Below are 18,480 nucleotides of genomic sequence, written 5' to 3' on the forward strand. Positions count from 1 at the left end.
TTTTACTGTTTGCCTCTACACCATCTACACAGCCAATCATCATCCCCCTACATTGAGCGCATGCCATATGTGATATATATATATATATATATATATATATATATATATATATATATATATATATATATATATATATATATATACATATATGTATACATACATATATGAATATGTACATATATAAGTATATATACGTATATCTAGGCATGCATGTATATATATAGGTATATAATATCATTCTCCATCTTTTCACTGTTTATATCTTGACATATGAACTTTTGCCCTTGATGTCTATACAATATACATAGATTTCCTCTATGTTCATACTAAAGTGTTTTGCAGGGAATACGAGGAAAAGATCATTACTTGAAATTCAATTTTATGTAATAGTTAGATCTTAATGAAAATTTACATTTCTTGTCTTAGATAGAATGAATGAGTATTGTAAATATCATGAATTACTTGTTCTTCATGCATTTTTTTCTTTTGTTTCTCAAATTCTCACAAATGGCAACACGAATGACACGTGCATCATTTCATAATAGGTAATTGATCCTAAGTCGATGATTTACATCAATGGCCATAGTCAGGATGTAAACAAAACTTAGGATTTTTATCTTTTATAAAATAACATTGGATCGACACTGGATCCATTTTCAAAATTCATCATATTTTCCTTAAATATCTTCTTCTTTTATCGGAATTTAACTTAGAATTAATTCAAAATATATACCAATGGCCATAATCAGGGTATATTGAGAGTTAATTTCATTTTAAATTCTATAAAAGCACCAAATGTGTTTCATTCTTCACCTGAATTTAAATATAGATTATTATATAATACATTCAATGACCATAGTCAAGGATGTATTATATCTTCAATCTTATTTTAATTCATTTAAAGAACGGAATAGCTTTTCAAAATCCAATTTCAAAAATTTAAATTCATTCATCATTTAGGATAGAACTGCATCATATTTTCAAAATTCCTTTTAAAAAAAAAAAAAAAAAACTCCAAGTGATGTAAATATCTTGTTCAATCTATCTTCAATTCTTATCATTTTTTAAATTCAATTTCATTTTCAATCTCAAAGTTCAATTTAACTTTGAGATTTCAAATTCATTTTATATTCAAATTCAAATCAGATTTCGATGTTCAATTTGACTTTGAAATTCCAAATTCATTTATATTCAAATACTCCAATCAAAATCAAAGTTCAATTTAACTTTGAGATTCTTGATTCATCTTCTGAATTTAACTCCAAATCCATTTTAGGATTCAACACTCATATCGGATCTCAGACTTCAGATCCAAATCCATATTAGGACCCAGAGTCCAACTCTACATTGGATCTCAGATTTCATATCCAAATCCATCTTAGGATCCAGAGTCCAACTCTACATTGGATCTCAGACTTCAGATCCAAATCCATATTAGGATCCGGAATCCAATTCCAATTTTAGATTTCAATTCCATTTTCGGATCTAATCCGAATCTCTTAAATTAATTTCTATTCTTAAATACCATTTGAGTTTCTCAATCCATTCCAATATTCAAACTTCAAAATCTAAATTCAATTCCAGCTCAAGTATTCATTTCTTTTCCTAAATTCAAAGTCCATTTCTGACTTTGAAACTTCATTTCCTTTCATTTCAAAGCTTCAAATCATTCTTTCTCAAAATCAAGATTTATTTTTTCAACTCTGATTTATTTCAAAGACTTAGAACTTCTCTGATCTATCTCAAGTTCTAAAGTTAGATTCAATCATTTCTTCACTCCCTTATCAAAGTTCATCTCAGAACACTTGGAAATTTTCAAAACATCTTTTCAAAAGGAGCATACATTCTTGCATTGCACAAGCATGATTCTTTGTGCATTTAGAGTTAGAATAAATTCTTAGATTATATTTAGGCAAAGCAAAAGGCATAGATTCGATCATTGGTTTGATTACCCCTGGTAAAGGCGCCAGGAACGGTCGAACCTCGTACCGACGAGCGAATCCCATCTCTCCATTTTCCCGCAATATTTTCAAAAACGGAGGCGAGTAATTTTTTAAATATTTTCAAATAAAGGTCAAGTGAGACCGCGCAAAATAGTTCCTCTTCTCTCTCTCTTTCTTTCTTTTCTCTTCTCTCTTTCTTTTCTGCCTTTTTGTTCTTCTCCCTTCAAAAAGGAGGAAAATAAGAGGTTAGAAAAGGAAAAGAGAAGGAAGATAGAGAATCCACACAAGAGAGGAAAAATTTTGTGATGAGCACAAACCCGACATGTTTGCTCCCTGTTATTGTTTTGATCATCTGTTGATCATGATGTCTACACTGTTATATTTCCTTATTTGTATCATGTTTTATATCATGATGATGATTGTGAAACTATGTGATCCGAAAATCGATCCAACAGTCTTAGAGAAGATTCTAAGCATGTCGACTTCTTCTGTGTTTGTACCAAAAGTGGACATGTTCAGTATGCTGAAAAAGTTTGCTGGTCAGAATTTCAAGCGTTGGCAGCAACGCATGAAGATCTGGTTCACTACAATAGGGTTGTTATCTGTTCTGGAAATCGATTGCCCTTCAGTTTCTGATACTGACCCTAACTCTGCTGCAGTCACTACGACTGTAGAGTGGAAAGAAAAGGACAGTATATGCCGTGGTTGCATACTGTTGGCTCTGTCCAACACGTTGTTCGATGTGTATTGTTCCTCATCTACCACTGCTAAGGGCCTATGGGATAAACTTGATAATAAGTATAATACCGAAGACCAAGGTCTTGAAAAGTACTCTGTTGCCAAGTTTCTGAAATATCAGATGGTTGAGGGCAAGTCGGTCACTGAGCAGGCACACGAGTTTCTGTTGTTGCTTTATAGTTTGGCTGAGGCTGAGATGAAACTTCCTGAAAAGTTTCAAGTTATGACCATCGTGGAGAAATTTCCTAAGTCTTGGGTAGACTTTAGTATGTCTCTCAAGCACCGTAGAGGAGAGATTTCCTTGGATGATCTTATGGTAGCCATTGCCATTGAAGAGGAGCATAGGAGCCAGAAACAGGTCGTGATGCCAACTAAACAGCCTAAGGTGAACATGATGACTGAATCTTTTAAGGGCAAGAGACAAAAACCGAAATTTGTAATGAAAAACCAGTTTAAACCTAAGGCCAAAATCTAGAAAAAGGCAAAGAATAAACCGTTCTAGAACTGTGGGCAGGTTGGGCACTGGGCTAAGAAATGTCCTTCCAAGAAGGCCAAAGCTCATGAGACCACAGATGAAACGCCTCAAGTCAACATGGTGACTGAGGTCGTTGGGACCAGTACTGGGTATGTTTCTATTAACCCGCAAATCTATCACGTTTATGAGTCAACAAAGTGGTTGGTTGACACTGGGGCTAATATGCACGTTTGTGCTGATAAGTCTGTCTTTGTCTCATACTAGGTTGCTGCAGGCAGATCCGTGACTATGGGCAATTCAACGCCTGCTAAGGTGTTAGAGATTGGACGAGTGGATCTAAAGTTTCCTTCAGGACGAGTTATATCTTTACACAGAGTGCACCATGTGCCTATAGTTAGAAGGAACATTCTAAGTGGTTCATGTCTTGTTAGAGAGGGTTATGAATTTAGCTTTAAATGTAATAAAGTTGTTATTTTACATTCTGGAACATTTATTGGCAAGAGATATTTAGATGATGGTTTGTTTAAACTTCGTGTTGAACATGTTTGCAGTGATAAGTTAGAAAATGATGTTTCTTTTAATTCATTGTCTAATGTTGCATATATCATAAAATCATCTGATTTATGGCATAATAGATTAGGTCATGTGAATTTCAATTCTGTGAAATGCATGATGAACTTGAAAATGATTCCTGAGCATTCCATTGATAAAACTAAAAAATGTGAAATTTGTTTGCAAGCAAAACAATGTAGGAAACCATTCCATACAATTGTTAGAGATTCTGAAATATTGGATCTGGTGCACACAGATATCTGTGAGTTTAATAGAGTGTTAACCAGAAATCATAAAAAGTATTTTATCACTTTTATAGATGATGGCACTAAATACTGTTATGTGTATCTGCTAAAATCAAAAGATGAAGCTTGTGATAAGTTTCTTATTTTTAAGAATGAAGCAGAAACACAAATTGGTAGAAAACTGAAAAGTCTGAGGTCTAACAGAGGAGGAGAATATATCTCTAATAAACTCGATGAATATTGCAAGTCTGTTGGCATAGTTCATGAGTTTACTGCTCCATATTTTTCTCGATATAATGAGATTGCAGAAAGGAAGAATAGAACCCTAACTGACATGATAAATACTCTACTTGGGAGTTCTGGATTACCTACCTATATGTGGGGGGATGCTCTGAATACGGCTTGCCATATTCTGAATAGAGTTCCTCAGAAGCATAAGAATAGTAGCCCTTTTGAACTCTTGAGAAATAGAAAATTGAGCTTGAAATACCTTAAAGTGTGGGGGTGCCTTGCAAAGGTACTTGTCCCATAGCACAATAGGAAGAAGCTGGGTCCTAAAATAGTAGATGTTGTCTTTTGGGGTTATGTAGAGAACAATTATGCCTACAAGTTCTTAGTAATTAAGTCTGAGATATCTGACATAGATGTAAACTCTATTGTTGAGCTTCGAGAAGCTACATTCTTTGAGGATGTATTTTTCATGAAAGTTGGTGTACCTCAGAATCTTCCTGCTTTAGATATACCTCCAACTTTTGGTTTTATTCCCGAACATGTGGAAAGGATGACAAATGTGGGGGTAGAACCATCTTGTTCTCATCCTAGACCCATTGAGTCTGAGGAAGTGGTTGAACCTAGAAGGAGCAAGAGACCACAGATTACCAAGGATTTGGGAAGTGATTTTATCACTTACCTTATCGAGGATGATCCTTCCACTTTCCGAGATGCAATGGCTTCACCTGAAGCAAAGCATTGAAAAGAAGCCATAAAGAGTGAAATGGACTACATTATCTCTAATGGCACTTGAGAACTGGTTGACCTCCCTCGTGGTAGTTCCACCATTGGGTGCAAATGGATCTTTAAAAAGAAGTTAAAACCAGATGGATCCATTGACAAGTACAAGGCGAGACTGGTTGCCAAGGGGTTCAAACAAAAGGAGGGAATAGATTACTTTGACACATATTCTCTGGTTACTCGGATGACCACAATTAGGGTGTTTATTGCACTGGCTTTCATTTATGATCTTTCGATCCATCAAATAGACGTGAAGATTGCTTTCTTGCATGGCGATCTTGAAGAAGAGATCTATATGGATCAACCTGAGGGTTATGTGACTCCTATTAATGAAAACAAAGTTTGTAGACTTGTCAAGTCATTATATAGACTAAAACAAGCCCCTAAACAATGACATGAGAAGTTTGATAATGTTATTTTATCATTTGGTTTTATTGTCAATGAATCTGATAAGTGTGTCTATTGCAAAGTTAAAAGTGATGATTGTATTATTTTATGCCTGTATGTAGATGATATTCTATTGTTTGGTTCCAATATGAAAATTGTGAATGAGACAAAGTTGTTTCTTAGTAGTAAGTTTGATATGAAGGATATGAGTGTTGCAAATGTGATCTTACGCTTAAAGCTGACTCGTTCGGCTGAGGGGATAGTCATTTCTCAATCTCACTTTGTTGAGAAAGTTCTTGAGAAATTTGGCTATAACCAAGGGAGATCTGTAGCAACTCCATATGACCCTTCTATCCCTCTTCATAAGAATACGACTGGTGTTCCTGTGTCTCAATTAAGGTATTCCCAGATTATTGGAAGTTTGATGTATCTTGCAAATTGCACGAGACCAGATATTTTGTTCTCTGTGACAAAATTAAGTAGACACACAAGTTGTCCAAATCACACTCATTGGAAGGCATTGGACAGGGTACTTAGATACCTGAAAGGAACCATTTTCTTGAGTTTGCATTACAAGAGATTCTCTGCAGTTCTTGAGGGATATAGTGATGCAAGTTGGATAGCCATGAACTCTGGTAGTTATGGCGTGACATGGTATGTATTTACCTTGGGTGGCGGCGCAGTCGCCTGGAGATCAGTAAAGCAGACCATCTTGTCTTGGTCTACTTTTGAGGCTGAACTCTATGCTTTAGATGTCATAGGATTGGAAGCTGAGTGGTTAAAGGGACTTCTTAAGGAACTTCCTTTAATGAGCAAACCAATTCCAACAATATCTATGCATTGTGACAATATGGCCACAATAACAAAGATTAAAAGCACAAAATATAATCAAAAGCAGATGAGACACATCCAAGTCAGAATAAAGTTTGTAAGGGAATTGATATCTCAGTTAGTGGTTGTTGTGGACTATGTTGGATCCAAAGAGAACACAACTGATCCATTAACAAAAGAACTAGATAAGTCATTAGTCCTGAAATTCAGAGAGAGGATGGGACTGAAACCCATCAGTAGTTCATCTACAATAGCAACCCAACCTATCTGAGTGGAGATCCCACAAAGTAGGTTCAATGTGGTAATAACAAGCTGTAGGGTGAACTGGATAGCACCTTATTTATGAGATACTATGTATCTGTGTATGTTCCCTTGATTATTCTAGAAAGGTGTTGTAGCTGCTAGTTAAGGAAGAGTTAAAACTCTGAATGGGTTCAGAGTCTTCTAGGCGAGATGTTAGCAATGCATCTCTGGAGACGCCCACCTATGTGAGTGTGACTGTGTGGCCGCAGTTTACGGAATTGGGTTATTCCTAAAGTCACTCATGAAACAGGATTCGAGCGCATAGCCTTAACGTGCCGCCCCTAAAGATTACAACCAGAACCTTTATCATGTTGTTGCTAATGGACACTCCTACACCAAAGGTTCAAGTTCAAGACTTCAGTTCACTTCATTCCTGTGGGGGTAAAGTTAGTCAACTAAGGTAGTGGTTCAAACCGGAAGGTACCATTACTGAAAGCATGATATGTCCTGCTGCAGATTATCTCATCTTGCATCTTGGTTTCCTCCTGTTTCATTCTTTGAATTTGTGGGGGAATGTTAGGTGCAAGAAGGGAGGAGAGAGAAAATTCCAAGAAGAAACGTGGGGTGTTTTTCCTTTTTGGAAAAAGTTTGGTTTTGATGAAGAGTCATGCCTTTTGGAACTGGTGACCCTTGGCAGAGTCACACCCGTTCAGAACTGGTGACCCTTGGCAGGGTCACACTTGTTCAAATTTGGTAACTCTTTGCAAGGGTCATGTCTATTTAAAATGGGCAACTCTTCAAGAGTCATGTCCTTTCGAACAAATCTCTTACACATCTATATAAACGTGGTTAGAGAGGTTCCAATGGGACAGATGTACACTCTATCATCTCTCTCTCTCCTGAGTTATCCCGAAAGGGGTTTTTTCTTCAACTTCGGTTCATGGAGGTTGTTTTCAAAGGATGATCCATCAGAGTGTACCAGTCTGATCGTCAAGGCTATTGTATCCTGGGGGAAGGACGCCGGAACCTGTTTGCACTGTATGTGGAGGCGAATCTTCTCTAAGGGGAGTACTTTAGTACGCCTTAGCCGTTTATACTGTATTAACGTGCTTCTATTGTTTATATTATATTCTATGCATATGTTTGTTCATTTGCATATGTCTGGATTTTGGTATATGGTGGAACCCGACATGTTTGCTCCCTGTTATTGTTTCGATCTTCTGTTGATCATGATGTCTACACTATTATATTTCCTTATTTATATCATGTTTTATATCATGATGATGATTGTGAAACTGTGTGATCCGAAAATCGATCCAACATGAGAGCCATGGATCTGAGGCAGCATGGGAAAAGACTTGCTCAAATGTCTGTTACCAATATCATCTCTCTCTCTCTCTCTCTCTCTATATATATATATATATATATATATATATATATATATATATATATATGTGTGTGTGTGTGTGTGTGTGTGTGTGTATGTGTGTGTTGGTTCATGTATTCTTCCCACTATCACCACCAAGTATGTTTATTAAACCTAACAAATAGTTTTTGGTTTTCAGAAATGTCCAAAACACCTCTTGCTTTTGATGAATTATGTGGATTCATGATACACTTGTTGCAAGTTGTGGGCAAAAAACATTTTTAGGTAACTAAGAGATGATTCCTTTGATGCGGGGTATGAACCAAGTGAAATGAGTGTTCATGCTCATAAATAGCTTATAAGTTGGTTGCCTTTTTGCTAAAATGACTTGCTTTCTAGGACTGGGTCTAGCTCAGTCATAGATGGCCAGGCCTAGGCCCGGTGACAGTCAATTCCAGGTAGGGCACCAGAAGCCCATTTGGTTGCCCAGCCTTTTGTGCACCCTAATTTTCTAATTGTGTTTTCAACTAGAGGCTTGGTGGCAGAGAAGAAAACAAATGATGAAACTGATGCATGGTGGATGATACTGAAGTGGACAATTCCATGGAGAATGATGGACTAGTTTTTGCACTGAGAATTAACTGTGTATCTTTGAAACAAGCACTGATAATTAATAATTCAACGCAGTAGGAGTATCATTAGATAACTGGTTAGCTTTGGCACTCTCAAATAAGCTGATTGCAATAGAACATTCCTTGAAGAAGACTAACGTATTCATAGTTGGCTTTATGAATTATTAAACTAACGTATTCACATTGAAAACAATCTTGAAGAATTTAATTAAGAATATATTGACTTTGTTTCTAAGCATGATTTAAATCCAGAGTTTTTCTGAACATGATCCTAGATTATTACTGTATGTTTTGCAGACGGTTTATTCGGACAAATGCCAAACGAGCTGGGGACAATTGCCAAAGGGCCACCGTGGAAATCCCAAAGGTAGAGGCCTCTCGAGCTCTCGAAATGCTTTCTGAGATGATGCAGCATGCAGCACCCCTCCTTTTTCTTAAGGCACCAATCTAAAAGATGAACCACCCTTGACAGAATTAGGGGAACTCTCTCTCTCTCTCTCTCTCTGAGATGATACATCATGCAGCACCCCTCCTTTTCCTCATGCATATTCCTGCAAATCACAAGACAAATACCCTTCATCATATGAGAAATTGTATCACAAAGTCTGCAGGACAATATCAACGGCCCCTTGTATGCCTCTACCAAACACCTTTATAGAAGGCACCAATCTATAAAATGAACCAACCTTGACAGAATCAGGGAAAATCTCTCTCTCTCTCTCTCTCTCTCTCTCTCTCTCTCTCTCTCTCTCTCTCTCTCTCTCTCTCTCTCATGCGCAATCAGTACTGGTCTTCAGCACATAATAAACAGGATTAGATGAATTCTACCCATAACCGAAAAATAGTTCCAAAGTGAAGGAAACAAAAGAATCTCACCATTTTCATTCACAACATCAAGCATACCATTCTGTTATGTATCAACCCACACAAAACAAGTCTACCATTCCAGAACTGACAATTAGAAAAGAAATTGGAATGCAGGCTCCTTAGCAAGGACATAGATACAGAAAAAAATAAAACCAACCAACTATGGACAGATGGCCTACTGCTAATTATAAACAAGCCTATCCAGAATAAAGAGAGCCTAATCCAAACCTGGCAGTTTTGTCAACCAGGACTGATGTATGAACCAGCTGTGATGGCTATAACGAGTGATGGAAGAGAATGAACCAAAATTACAGAGCAGTAACTTAGCGATGAAGAGAACTCATGGAACCCATTCATATTGCCGAGGAAAAAACCAAGTTCACTTGAAACAAGTTTCACTCTGGTAACATCCTATCCTAGCTTGCAAGTTCGGTTACAGTCTCTTCTATTAGATCTTCCAACAACGTCACTTCAATGTCAATTGCAATGCATTCTGCATCCAATCTGAGGTCCATCCACCTGCTTTTTGCAAGATCCCTTCCAACAATCTGATCCAAAGTCCAAGATTCTTGAGAGTGCAGAGCAAGGTGCCAGTTTACGCCTGCCCATACCTCTTCAAGAAGGTGTTCTCCCACTGGAAAAGGCCGCACATTGGGCCTAGAGCATGGAACCCCACCATGGAAACCTGACAATCGCTCTGAGATCTCCAGAAGGACCTCATTAACACAATCAAAGAGAAGCAGTTGATCAACCGACACTTCACCAGGTGGATCTACTAGGAGAAATAATGATTGGTGTAGAGGTTGGTCTGATGAATCCCAACTTGCAACAAGTTCCTTACTGCCAGTCAAATTAGAAGCTTCTAATAATGTTCTAACGTACTTGAAATCTACTCCTTTGACCTCTAAACATCTTTTCCATGTCATTTGTGACTCTGAAGTTGCTGGAAGTCTTCCATTTGTGCCAAGAATATGCTTAGAACTGGAGAAACTATCCACTCCTTGAGAATCTTCCAGCTCTTCAAAATGAATTTTCCGAGGCTTGATAAGAATCTCTGATGTGGAATGTACACAAATCAATGTCAATTTTAGTTTAGGTACAGCCTAGAGCAAGAGAAGCATATGCCAACTTTGGTATCAAACAGACCTTGTTGAGCAGGGAGGCAGATTTCAGGACTTGAAGCATCCTCTGAAAAAGCCGGTTCTAGAACTGAAACTGGACTTGGTTGATATGGCTTCTCAGATATATTCTGTAACAGCATAGCTTGATCCGAAAGTTGACAAGATGAAGGAAGAGGTGGAGAGCTAATGATTGTTATATCTGCAGCAGAATCCTAAAGTAACACGGAAAACATAAGATTGTATAGTTTTGGTAAAATAGGAAACATTAATCAGATAATAATCTTTTGTATATCATTAGTTCCTTGAAGAGACAGGACCAACTCAGGGATTATGGAGAGCTCCCCGTTAAATGACTCATGTTGGTTTCAAAACTGACCAACCTGAAGCCTAATGAGTCAGAGTTGATAAAAAAGATCTCAAACTCCCTTCATAGATATTATGCATATCCAATTTGTAAATAACAAAAGATATTCATAGCTACCAGACTTGAGCATTCCATGTTGATTCTATGTTCCATTTGTTCTGGTGACAAACAGGCACAAAAATCTGGAGGATTTCTCAATTGCTCTTCCACACAATCAGGTTCAGCAAGACCAGAGAGGTTAATTTTGCTGATCCCTTTCTCATCAGCATCTGCTCGTTCCATCCTCCCTTCATCTACTGCAGAAACATCTTCAAAATGAAGGAACCCATTTCAAAATCTAAAATCCATCTGAAGATGAGATGAACCACAAGAAAAAGGTCAAAAAGATACCTCCTGGGCTATGTGTTTCTTCAGTGTCAACCACCTCCTCAGTCAAATTGTCATCTAGAAACCCCTTCAACAGTCCTGTACCAGCATTCAGATCTTGAATGTCAGCGTTTACACCATTGCCTTCATTGAAGGAGGATACATTGCTGTCTGATAGCACAGGCCTGTTCAATGCCAAATCCTTCCTTGGTGAACTGCTGCATTCAGAAATCTTGTTCCTTTGCAAAGAAAACTTGAAACCAAGATGGTCACTATGAGAAGTTTGGATCTCATCAGAGCTGTTCCGCCAATGATTTAACCTAGGTGATGATAAGATGTGGTCAGGCAGGGAAAGTACTCTCCCTAAAGTTCTGGCAGCAGGTCTGCTGAACAAAGGACCATCAGTATCCCTTGCACTCAAGATCTCAGAGAGATGCCTTCTAGCTTCTCTGGTATCAGCTGATTCTCTAGGTTGCGATAGTGAACGAGAGTATGTTAAGTTCTTATTTTCATGATAACTGAAGCCACGAGAGGACAATTCATCAACAATGATTGCCTGAGGTCTCAAAGGCCTCCAATTTTTTTCTCTCCAGCTTTCACTTCTTGAGGGTCTAGTTCTTTTAGGAAGGTCAGAAGATTCACGTCTTAGGTGTCTCTCAGCTGGACTTTTGCTAATCTCTTCGGAATCTTGATATCCATATGGAATTCTATGCAGAGCACTATCCATAGATATGTGATGCTGCTCTACTTTTGCATCTGATATTGCTAGCTTTAACTTTCTTTTAATCTCTTTAAGAGAAAAAGAAGATGCCAGTTTTTCTCCCTCTTGATTTCCTAAATCACACTGAGATTGCAGAAAAGAACTTGAGCTTGTTGCACCCACATTATCATATTGGATACTAGGAGGCCCAGGCTTCAGAACAACAATCTTGGTTGAATTATGAGAGATACCAACATCCCTCAATGATGAGCCTCTACCGCATAACTTATGTCTCATTCTGGAGAATTTATGTATATTTTGCTTGTTGAACTCTGTATCTACATTGTTCTTAGATAACTCAGCTTCTTCTGATGACTTATTTGATTTCATTTTTGACATTTGCTCCATTTCAGCATTTCTCAAACCTTGAATATGTGTGGCCAAAAGTGAATTAGGATCTTGCAGGAGTTTGAGAAATAATTCCTTGTTTGAATTTAGAATCTCCAATGCATCCATAAATTCTTTCGAATGGTGGATCCCACCATCCTCCGAGAAGCACTCCGCGTCATAAAATTTCTGGTAAAAAAAGGCTTCTGTTGCCTCGTCCAGTTTATCCTTTACGCTGTGACAAGAATCACACGTGTTCTTGTTTTCTAACTGTGATACCTGGCAGGCATACTGGAATCCCTCCACCCATGTAGCTTGGTCAATATTACCAGTAAATTGCTCGATGGGGCCAGGATGACAAGTAACACCAGGTTTCTTCCACTTGGAAGCTTCCCCATCATCTGACTGAAGACTGTGCACAATTTTAGATGTCTTGTTTTTCTGCTTCTTGTGCACTTTAGATTTGTTTCTTCTCTCAGAGTCTGACAATAAATGGTCTCCATACTTGTCCTCAGACATTTCATTAGCTATAAGTGTTTTCATAGGCACCTGTTCAGTACTCCCTTCAGAAAGTCTGGTTTCATCTAGCTGTTTCCCATCCTGAAACACGCCAAGAACCATATTGTCAGTTAGTTTCATCTAGCTGTTTCCCATCCTGAAACACACCAAGAACTATGTTGACCTCTTGTGTGTGCATGCATGCATGATCAGAGCTAAATGTAGCAGAATATCATCCCTACCAACACACAAACCCACAAACAAATACACAGATGTGTTATTTTGTCAATGTTGAAGGCTACATATTCAATGGATATGGAGAACTACTAGCATGATGACCTATAGATGGGGACAATGGGTCACAAATAGAGAACCCCACAACCATGGAAATCTGCATGAACAGATACACGTATTCCGTATACAATAACATTTTCTTCTTAATTTCTATGCAAGATGTAAGAAGTTTGCTTATGTTTATCCCTTTGAGTTAATAAAACATGTATCAATTTACACTTCTATTAGAAAATTGAGAGGGCATTTGTTTGCCAAAGGATGAAAACAAGCTAACCAGCAGTGAATAAAACAAATTGTACGTAACCTGGCAAGAAAAAATAGTAGATAAAGCAATTTCTTTAAGATAAACATTGTTCAGCCTTCAGGTCATTGAAGGTTATTAAGTAACCTCAATGTGGGCCAGAAAGATGATTCAAAAAGAAAGTTTTCATGTAATCCATACAACGCTCGGCATTTGGATATAGAACAAACATAAAATGCACATGTGCATGTATATGTGCATGGTAATGTTACTTTGACACATGCATGTATGTTCTTGTGTGTGTATGCATCTGTGTGCATCCATGCATATGGCTAGTCCCTAGGTCTGGAAGTATTGTGCTTGCTTACATGCTTGTGTGTTAGTCTGCTCCAACAGGCCATTTAAAGAATCAATAAGCTACACAATATCCCCAAAAGGGAAAAAGAAAAATGCAAAAAGTCATTCAGATGAACGTACCACTACATTATCAACTGAAGGATAGTCCTTATGCCTTGCAACATTGCTGGTAAAGTTTAGCCTTTTTCTTGAATATTGGGTACCTATGGCAAGCAAGACTATTCATCATCATGCAGTAAACAAAAACTTTTCCAAGATAAACCAAACACTGTTATATACTGGTTCTTCATTACCTAAGACAACTCAAAGTATTTACAGCAAAGTTGAGCTCACAAAATGATACTGGTCCTCAATATTACACAAACAAGTTCCAATATAAACAGATAAAATATAAGCCCATGCTTTATTTCCAATAAAAAAAATATTCACAGAGGTATTGCATCTTCATGAATTTAGACCTGCTAACATGCAAATAATAGTTCAAACAAAAACAAACGATGAAGTTCATAAGGTGAGCCCTTGATTCAGAAATGGCCTGCCACTGTCTACACTGGAAAATACCAATTGTTAGGAAACAGGAAAATCTTTCTGGTTTCAACAACATATGATCTCAGGATAAGGTGCATATGTAGTATAAATAAGTGAAGCATTACACAATTAGTGAAACCTTTAAAAATTCATTTGATGAAACATCTTCTGGGAGTAACAGGCTTATATCATACAATGCATAAAAGAGCAACCATTAATTAATGCATCTTCTAAGAAATTTTCTTCAACTAAAAGTGACACCTTGAGTTGTTGATGATGTCTTGAAAAAGATTTCATGATTAATAACCTCACTAACGAAATATCTAACCTAGACTCAACAAGAGAACTTGAAAAGTCAATCATCATTGTTACTTATGGTGCCAATATTAGTTTAGTTTATTCACTTGTATGTGGACAACTATATAGATACAAACTTTTTTTTTCTTTTAATGATAAAGCAGGTGATATCCCTTGATGGTACTTACTAGGAAAACTCTTGATGTGATAAAACATGTATCCACCATTAAAAGAAATTACCGTGCAATGGAAACTTTTAGTTCCAATCAAGCTTTCATATCAAATCATATTGTGCCCTAAGGAGCTGGAATCCCTAGAAATAAACAGAATTAAGGTCACTCTGACTGCAGACCTCACAGTAAGAAATATGTTTCCAAAACCACTACAACCTATTTCACATGGGTGCGGCTGCGGGGATGCGGCACTTCCAAAAAACCTGGGTGAGGGGGTGCGGCAAAAATATATAAAATATATATATATATATATATATATACAAAGTCCAAAAGTTGGACATAAATGACCCTGGGTGCGTTGACTGCATCCAGGGTTAGGTTGACCACATCGGGTGCGGGTGCGGCACCTAGTTGGAGAATCCCTGTGACATATATTAAAAAAAAAATCTTGGCAAATTTTTTTTTAAGTCCGAAAAATTGGACCAAAATGGCCCTGGGTGTGTTGACCGCACCCAGGGTCGGGTTGACCGCACCCGGTGCCGCACCCGCACCTGCGTCACGTCGACGCGGGTGCGGCACCCTGCTAGCCAAATCCCTGTGACATAGACTACAACAATAGTCAATAACAGTGTCCCCAAGCTTTCCATCATTATTTCATTGGCCAAGTTAAGAGACAACTGAATGTATCAAACATTTCCAGGCCATACTAATACTTTCACATTATGCTTCCTTTCACACTGTTGAGTTAGGCAACTAAAGCACCTTACTCAGTAAAATAGGCAGCATAACGTGAAATAAAGAATGCAACAGCAATTCTAAAGTGAATTTATATTTTAATATATGATGACAGAACGGCATTTCATTCTTTTTAGACTAGGTAGTATGCTACATGACCATAGCTTTATAACATGCCAAGTTTTTTGTCTTACCAGCAACGGCATTAGCACCACCTCCATGCCTCTGGTCTGAAAGCAACCTTTGTATGGACCTCCGACGGAAATCAAAGATTCTGAGCAGACCCCATATGCATCCAGGTTGATGTTTCTCATGCCGAACAGAGTGCCTGCGCAACGAATTCTGCTTCATTATGGTTGTTAATTTCTCAGGCACGTGGAGGTTGGGCAATCAGCAATAGACCTGATTAAGAAAAGAAAGGTCAGAAGAATTGGTGCCATTTCTTAAGATAGGTAACAGAGTACCGATAGTCCAGAGAAATTCAGACTTTCCATGACACCAAAGAAAATTGGGCACTGAAACCTTTCCAGAATAGGCGAACATTATGTATGATACTGGACTGGCCGCTTCTTTTGGTTGGAATGCATAAGAAACATGGAATAGTTTCTCCATAGATATACAAGGCCTTTGTAGACTCTTTTAAAGGTAAATGAGTCTCACTTTATCAGCCAATAACTTGTACGAAAACTTGGATCAGCTCTTGAAGTTGTAACAAAAAGTAAACAACTCTATCATGATTTCATTGACACTATTGCAAATATTTTATTTATTTTTGAAAGCCAACAATGACAATCGACCATAGCCACTGTATAGCGCCGGTTGCTTGGCCAGGACAGAAGGAAGAAAATACTTCCAGAAAAAAACTGAAAAGTTCTCGATCAACAATAGTAAACCAGCGATGAGCAGGACAAATGGCACGTTCTAAACCTTTAAAATGAAGACCACTTAAATTCTAGCATGAATGGCTAGTCTCAATGCTTCACAAAGGTGAGCTATCGAAAACGCACATAAATCGAACAGTCTGAGACTTTCTCAATCAAATTAGAAGTTTCATGATAATGGAGAATCAATGTTCCCTAAAAAACTTGGCCCTTTCCATGGAAAGCATCATCATCAAGGGCTTCTAAAACCACATCTCTTAAGTGAAGAGCTGAAAAGGTAGTACAGGAACACTGTTGTGCTTGTAGGGTAGGAATATTTCAAAGTAAACAGAGTATAAGGATCACATATATTGATAGCAAAGAATGATCGAAACAACTAAAAGATCATTACAGTTAAATCTCATGGTGTTGTGCCACAAAAAAAATGGAATACAGATGAGATTTTCAAACGCAAAATCTGGATGCATCAAAGAGCTAAAAGATTGCAACCAAGAAAAAACTCAGCATAATTCCAAATGAATCAGAAACCAATATTGCCTAATCCCTAGATGAATTATAAAACAGAAACAATAAATAAATAAAGAAAATTCGCAACTACATTATCAACAGTTAATAAAAAAAGGAATCTTGGATCCTCGCGCTCTATCAGTTCTGACGCAGAAATTCTGCAATACCTGAACATTTATCAGGTGACAGAAAATAAAAAGGGATGAAGAAGAAGACATAAACAGCTTACCTGAAGAACTGAAAAGAGCACTCCACTTATTCTTGGTTGGTTCAAGGAATTGTGACTCGCCTCAAAGAAGTTCCACAGGATACCTCAAAGAAACGTTTATATTTCCTGCCCAACAGGTACCAAACAAAACAGATACCAACCTAAAGGAACTCTGTTTTTTTTGGTAGTTTCTTTCTATCTACTTTGCAACTCCAGCTCAAGAATCCTTGCAACAGTTTAGGATTCTCAGTGATCCAAAAGCGAAGAATCCGATTCCTCTTCCAACCTTAGACACAAAACTTCCACTCCTTTCCAATTCATACACTTCCACAGCACACCTGAAACAATCCAGGCTGTGCTATCCGACCCTTACCTTCCCCAACCTTTTCATGATCTTGAAACGAAAAAAAATGTAGTAGTAGTCTTATCATCCAATTATGAACCCAAACAACATAGAACCAATCTTTCTCTAAGACTACCAAACCACATAGAAACAAATCTTTCTCTAAAACCAAACACCAATCTCTCTCTCTCTCTCTCTCTCTCTCTATATATATATATATATATATATATATATATATATAATGAATTTTCAACTTTCGGCAATCCAAGATGAAAAAGCTTAAGCCCCGTTTGAGGAAAGGCAATTTGATTCTCCAAACTTTAACCACCAATTCAACAGCAGCAACCTATCTCTCACACTTTCTCGCCGTCATAAAAGATTTCACAAAGCATTAAAAGAATCCTGCACACTTTGCCCAAACACGGCAACCAAGACGAGGCAACTAGGAAAACAAAGAAAACCCACCACCAGAAACGCAGAGCCTAACTCGTCAGCCCTCTCTTCAGACCCCAAGAACTCAGGCTCCACTTCCAATTACAGACCCCAATTCAATCCTTCTCCAACGACCACCAAAGCTCAGGGGTCCAACTTCTCCATCAATTGATAACACCCATCGCGGGAATTGGATTTCCTGCCAAAGCAAAAGTGCTAGAGAGAGCAGGAACAGGGCTGGACGGGTGTGATGAAGCTACATTTCAAACGGAAGCCCCCCGTGTTTTCGGCCTTTAGGGGTCTTAGTAGCCGGAAATGATGGTAGGGAGTCGAGAAGTACTGCAGTTATGAAGAGGGTGATCAGAAAAAAGAAGAGGGAGAGAGGGGAGAGGATGAATTGATGGTAAATAGTGGAAGAGGGTTTTTTGAGGCATGGAACAAGAAGAAAAGTGATGGACCCTCTCTCTCTCATAAGAGGGGTGGGTTCGGATGGGTGAAGGTGGTGTGGGACCTGGTGAGGACCGGGTCCCTACGTTGCTTTTGCATGAAGCAACTGTTGGATTTTTTTCTTCTTCTCTCTCTTCCTCTTGCAGAGGGCTCCATGCAGCTCTCTCTCTCTCTCTCTCTCTCTGATTTCACACCATGGCTGGATTCTAGTCTGATATATTTCTTTTTTCTGCTTTGACCTCTTAAAAAAAAGAGAGAAAAAAAGGCAAGATGATTTTTTTTCTTTGAAAGATGAGAAAAATACGAGGATT

General features: G+C 38.0%; 1 protein-coding gene across 4 annotated transcripts; it reads right to left on the bottom strand.

Moving 5' to 3' along the window:
* Positions 1 to 8,618: 8,618 nt before the first annotated feature.
* On the bottom strand, positions 8,619 to 17,455 carry LOC149813329 (uncharacterized). Of its 4 annotated transcripts, XR_016428334.1 has the most exons (8): positions 16,969 to 17,455; positions 15,546 to 15,753; positions 13,739 to 13,821; positions 11,166 to 12,828; positions 10,893 to 11,083; positions 10,437 to 10,623; positions 9,519 to 10,344; positions 8,619 to 8,974 (listed from the first exon to the last, which is right to left on the bottom strand). XR_016428334.1 is itself a non-coding variant. In XM_089992031.1 (7 exons), the coding sequence occupies exons 2-7, from the start codon at positions 15,700 to 15,702 to the stop codon at positions 9,707 to 9,709; spliced, it is 2,907 nt and encodes a 968-aa protein (XP_089848157.1). In that variant the 5' UTR covers positions 15,703 to 15,753; positions 16,969 to 17,455; the 3' UTR covers positions 9,277 to 9,706. The 4 variants fall into 4 exon arrangements, 3 of the variants coding, with proteins under 3 accessions (XP_089848157.1, XP_089848156.1, XP_089848158.1); XM_089992031.1 differs by lacking the exon at positions 8,619 to 8,974 and having other exon boundaries at positions 9,277 to 10,344; positions 10,893 to 11,071; XM_089992030.1 differs by lacking the exon at positions 8,619 to 8,974 and having other exon boundaries at positions 9,277 to 10,344.
* Between the last annotated feature and the right edge of the window lie 1,025 nt (positions 17,456 to 18,480).

Source organism: Nuphar pumila, chromosome 16 (genome assembly GCF_984573655.1).
Source record: "Nuphar pumila chromosome 16, dmNupPumi1.hap1.1, whole genome shotgun sequence".
Lineage (NCBI taxonomy): Eukaryota > Viridiplantae > Streptophyta > Magnoliopsida > Nymphaeales > Nymphaeaceae > Nuphar > Nuphar pumila.